The sequence below is a fragment of the Myxine glutinosa genome, chromosome 14, assembly GCF_964187855.1.
Source record: "Myxine glutinosa chromosome 14, kmMyxGlut1.1, whole genome shotgun sequence".
Taxonomy (NCBI): domain Eukaryota; kingdom Metazoa; phylum Chordata; class Myxini; order Myxiniformes; family Myxinidae; genus Myxine; species Myxine glutinosa.
In genome coordinates this window covers 41,187,982-41,192,838 of record NC_136274.1, presented here as the reverse complement: position 1 = coordinate 41,192,838, position 4,857 = coordinate 41,187,982, and the positions used below count along the sequence as shown (strand labels likewise).

Sequence of the window (4,857 nt, the reverse complement as noted above, 5' to 3'; positions counted from 1 at the left end):
ATGATGCACACTGGGGGCACATGGGAACCAGGTGAGACAGGTACGTTCCTATCGTACGCCCCCCCCCCACCAGGTAACCTACATGGCCCCTCCCTTACCCCTTACTGTATCCACAAAACACAACACTACCCATAAACATCTACTTTACAAATCGACAAACATCCCTACTGTCTTCCCCGTTCCTCCCATAAACCAAATTCGTCTTCTCTCCCTCCTAACCAATCAAATTTGCCATTTTCAACTCTCATCAAAATTTGCCATCTCCAACTCAACATCATAATTTGCCATCACCAATTCATCATCAGTCCCTCCTAGGGAGGGAGAGATGGAATCACTCCAATGTCTCATCCACGTCGTGATGCGTCTCACAAATCCACACAGCGATTCATCTCCTGCAACAAAACAAAGAAAACACAGGTGTGGAGTCATCATCATCACCTCAGGTAAGTGGCTGCGTATGGTGCGACAGGTTCATCAATCCTAACTATTTCCTAAATGACTTTAACAACTTTACACTACCCGGGGTCTTTCTCCGGCCAAACCATTGGCCCTCTTACACTATGGGTTCTAAAAACCAATTCCCATTGGCCAAACTGTGGTGCTTTTCAATTTGGGGTCTCACTCCCCCGATTCATCTCCCGGTGCCCTCGCACAATTTCTGGGCTGTGGCGTGTACCTCTCCCAGCGGGTCTACCCACCTGCACACCTCCACCACTGCAGTTGCCTCCGAGCTTACCTGCTCCTTACCCTAACCTAACTACCTGGGGAAGGCCCTCTGGCGCTCTCCCCACTCGGTGCCCTCTCTGGCACTGGGGTACCCGGGTCCGTCCTCCGGATCCTCGGGCCCCACTGACACTAACGGCTCCCAGAGCCCACCTGCGGCCTCACCTGGCCGACATCCTCACAGTGGTGGAGTGCCCAACCAACTACCCATACTAACAGGCTACACGCCCAGCCATTTCCACAACACTAATGCACCCATCCACATACCTTTCTGCCACCCGCACCACAGATGCCAATATCCAACCACAATTTACCTATACCCTCTACCTAACACTTACACTACCCGCCCCGGGTACTCGTGAAAGGGGTCCACTCTTCCCCCATCCACACCTTCGCACCATGCACACCACTCCGTACCACTTACTCCAACTCTCTCCACACACCTGTACTTGCACACCTGTGCTCTCACACCTGGTGCCACCTGCACCCTTCTCTCCCCAAGCGCATTCGCGCTGATCCACAACACTCACTACTCACACACTGCTCCACACACCTGTCCAGTTGCACACCTGTGCAATCACACCTGTTCAATTCTCACACACACAGCATCATCTCAGCTAACTACTCCCTTCTAAAACTTGCGCTTCCCAGTCGTCCCTTTAAACTATTGCGCTCCCACGTCATTATCATCCACACTAATCTACCTGCGTCCCCACTACAGGTATCAGTCACTAACTAAACTTAACGTCACCTAATGTCATCTTCTAGGGCCCTATCAATATAACCTAACCCACCCGGGCTAGTTTTCACTGCCATACACCCCATAAGCTATTGCGCATTTGCCCCACGCATGGGAAGGATGGTGGATTTGCCATCCCACCACATCGGGGGTCTCTCACTACCAATTTTGCACATCAAATTTCAACAAATCAAAAATTTGCCAATCACTACCCATCATCTGCCAATCACTACTGCCAATCCCTTGCCAATCATCAAATTTTGTTTTTCTCCAATTTTGGGTCCAAAACACTATCCTCATCACCCGTCTACTCACTAATGCCTCTCGGTGCGCCAATCCCTGTCCAAAGCCCGGCTTCGTAAAGCCAAGCAATGGATGCTGGTTGTTTTGTGCCAGCGGCTGGATACGTCCGGCACTCGGTGCAGGGACGGGGGCTTACCCGTGCCGAGATCCCACACACCACCTCGGCGTGGAGCCATCCAATGCCCCGATCTAGACCTGCCGGCACGTCTCACCAAAAAGTGGTCGCCATGACGACCCTTTCTATTGGGCTGCCAGCTCCGCCTAGTGGAGCCTGGACGCGGCCGTTCAAAGCGAGGCCCGGCACGCACCGAGGGCCCGACTCGGCTATAAGTCGTTCTAAACTCTACCCCGTCTAACGTCGATGCTTCACCTGGACGCTTACACCCCGCAGCCCGTTCCTTGCTCACACATCCAGCTGTGCCCATGCTCCTCGTACCTTTCCTTACACACCCAGGTACACTCATTCCACTCACAGCCTTGGTCACACACCTGACCACCGAACACTTTGGCACACATTCGTCGCTCGCACACCTCACCAATACACCTCTTCGCGCCCCCTCCTCGGTCACCTCCTCTGTGACAATCACAGGTGTGCTCTCATTCGCACACCCAACCACGTGCCTCACCACCAACTCCAGCGTGCATTCCCACTCACGCTCTACCATTCCAGGTGTGCATCCTTCCATCCCAGGTGTACATCCTCTCTCACCTGTCACAACTAACTCACGCTCCATGTCACTCTCACTACTCTCACCTCCATTCTTGGCAACGCACTCACCCTTACTCTTGACAGCACACTCTTTCCCCATGCACCTGTCCGTCACACACCTTTCTCGCGCACACTCTCCCGTTACACCCTCTGTAACACTCACCACAGGTGGACACTCTTCCTTACTTCTGACAGCGCGCTCTTTCCTCATGCACCTGTCCGTCACACACCTTTCTCGCGCACACTCCTGCGCACACTCTCCCGTCACACCCTCTGCAACACTCACCACACCGCGCTTCCACGTGCTCCCTCGCACACACGCTACGACCGACTCATTCTCGCCAGCACCCTCACTCCTTGGCACGCACTTTTTCCTCACACACCCCAGAGTCGGACTTTCTCGCACACCTCCTCTTTCGCACACCAGACCTGTCGCACACTTCACCAACGGCCTCTCACGAACACCCGGGTCCATCTCGACCCCCAAGCTTCTTAAATCCCCCGGCGCATCATACGCACGACCATATTGGTCACCACTTACACCGGGTCCTCTTCCTCTTCGCTTCTCCTCCATCACCTGCGAATCCCTCATCCGGTTAATGAGCACATCACGATCCGAACACAGACTCTGGACCAATTCTTTTACCTCCTCTTTTATCTCTTTCTTATCCTCTCTCCGTCGCTTTTTAATTTCGCTCACCCCTTCTTCCACTTCTTCTAATTTTTGCTTCATCTCCTTCATCTCTTCGTGCGCCCCTTTAAGTTCTTCCTCTAACTCCACTTTATTTTTTTCTATGTGCTCCCGCACCTCCCGCTCTTTAACCTCCATTACCTCTACCACCTTGTCCATTTTCCTCGTCAGGTCCTCATGTACCGTCTGGCACTCTTTTTTAATTACCCCTACGTCCTTTTTCATCTCCTTCTGTGTCGATTTTAAACCCTCTATTACCGCTGTGTTCTTCTTTACCTGGTCCCCCAACTCCTTTTGTCCCACTGTCAGTTGTTCTACTCCCAGCGTCAACTCCTCTATACCACCTTGCAATTTTACAGTCCCCTTTCTCACCTCTTTCTCCATGCGCTCCTTACAGTGCCTCACCTCCTCGCGCACTCCTCCGACCTCCTCACTCACTCCTCTTCTGATCTCCTCTCCCATCACTTGCATCTCCTGCCCAGATGCCACCCTCATCTGCTCCATTTCCTCCCTGTGAGCATCCAGTTTGGTTTCTACCCCCATTCTGACCCCCTCTATCTGCTGCTCCATTTGTTTAACTTCCCTTTCCGCTTGGTCCCTCATGTCCCTCAATTTGCCTTCCATACTGTTTTCTAACCCCTCTAACCCTTTTTGCATCCCTTCCATTTGATTCTCTTGAGCGGCCATTCTGTTTTCTACCCCCGTTAACCCATGTTTCACTCCCTCTATCTGATTCTCTTGAGCGGCCATTCTGTTTTCTACCCCCGTTAACCCATTCTTTACTTCTTTTATCCCGTTGTCTAACTCCTCAAAATTATTGTCTAACTTCTCAATTTTCTTGTCTAACTCCTCAAAATTATTGTCTAACTTCTCACTGGTACCCCTCGCTTCGTCCCTCATTACCCCCATTTGGTTTCCCATTACCCCCATTTGGCCCTCCAATCGCTCACCCTGAGCATCCATCCGGTTCCCCATTCTGTTTGCCATTTCTTCATTATTCTGGGCCATAAGGGCCTTCATTTGTATAAAAAAAAGGCCCCAATCCATCGGGGGCGCTGCCACGGTCGCTGGCGCGGTGATCAGCGAGGCGCCATTTTGCGCGCCCGCTTCTTCGTGCGTGACGGCGCTATTTTGCGAACCTGCCGCCCTCACTGCTTCGCTCTCCTCCTGTCCCTCATTTTGGTCCTGGATCGACCCTACCTCACTCTCCTTTACCGGACCCCAGCTGTCTTGATCCGCCATAGCGCGACTTTCAAAATTCGGTTTTTATTTTTTTATTTTCGTAAAACAAATTGAAATTTCGCCGTTATAATTTCGCGCGGGAAACGCGCTCCGAATCGATTTTCCCTCCCAAAATTTGGGCCTAACTAATTTAGTCCCGGGTTCGAATTCCACTCCTCGACACCAATTGTTACAGACACGACTTTGATGTTAAGGTGGGCCGAGCGGAATGGCCGTCGTGTCCGCACAAATTACCCGACTATACTCGACGTTGACGAAGTCGCGCTACGCTGGCTCAATAAGAAAAAGAAGACACCCGGCTGGGTTATAATGACACAATACGACACCAGGGGTTCAGTTCTCAAGACCTCCGGAGGAGGTTATATTAAGGCGGAAGGTTAGATTACAACTACAAGAGGGACAGCATAGAAAGACAGGCACTTAGACACACTCTTATATTAACCCTAGACA

At 51.7% G+C, this 4,857-nt stretch overlaps 1 protein-coding gene across 1 annotated transcript in view; it reads right to left on the bottom strand.

Annotated features, from left to right (window-relative positions):
• The window catches only part of LOC144888772 (uncharacterized), a 4,541-nt gene extending 368 nt beyond the window's left edge, over positions 1-4,173 (bottom strand). Inside the window, exons 1-2 of the mRNA XM_078767965.1 lie at positions 2,705-4,173; positions 2,302-2,593 (exon numbers count right to left, since the gene is read on the bottom strand). Coding sequence (XP_078624091.1) covers positions 2,302-2,593; positions 2,705-4,173 — 1,761 coding nt within the window. The remainder of the gene's footprint in view (positions 1-2,301; positions 2,594-2,704) is intronic.
• Positions 4,174-4,857: the final 684 nt, after the last annotated feature.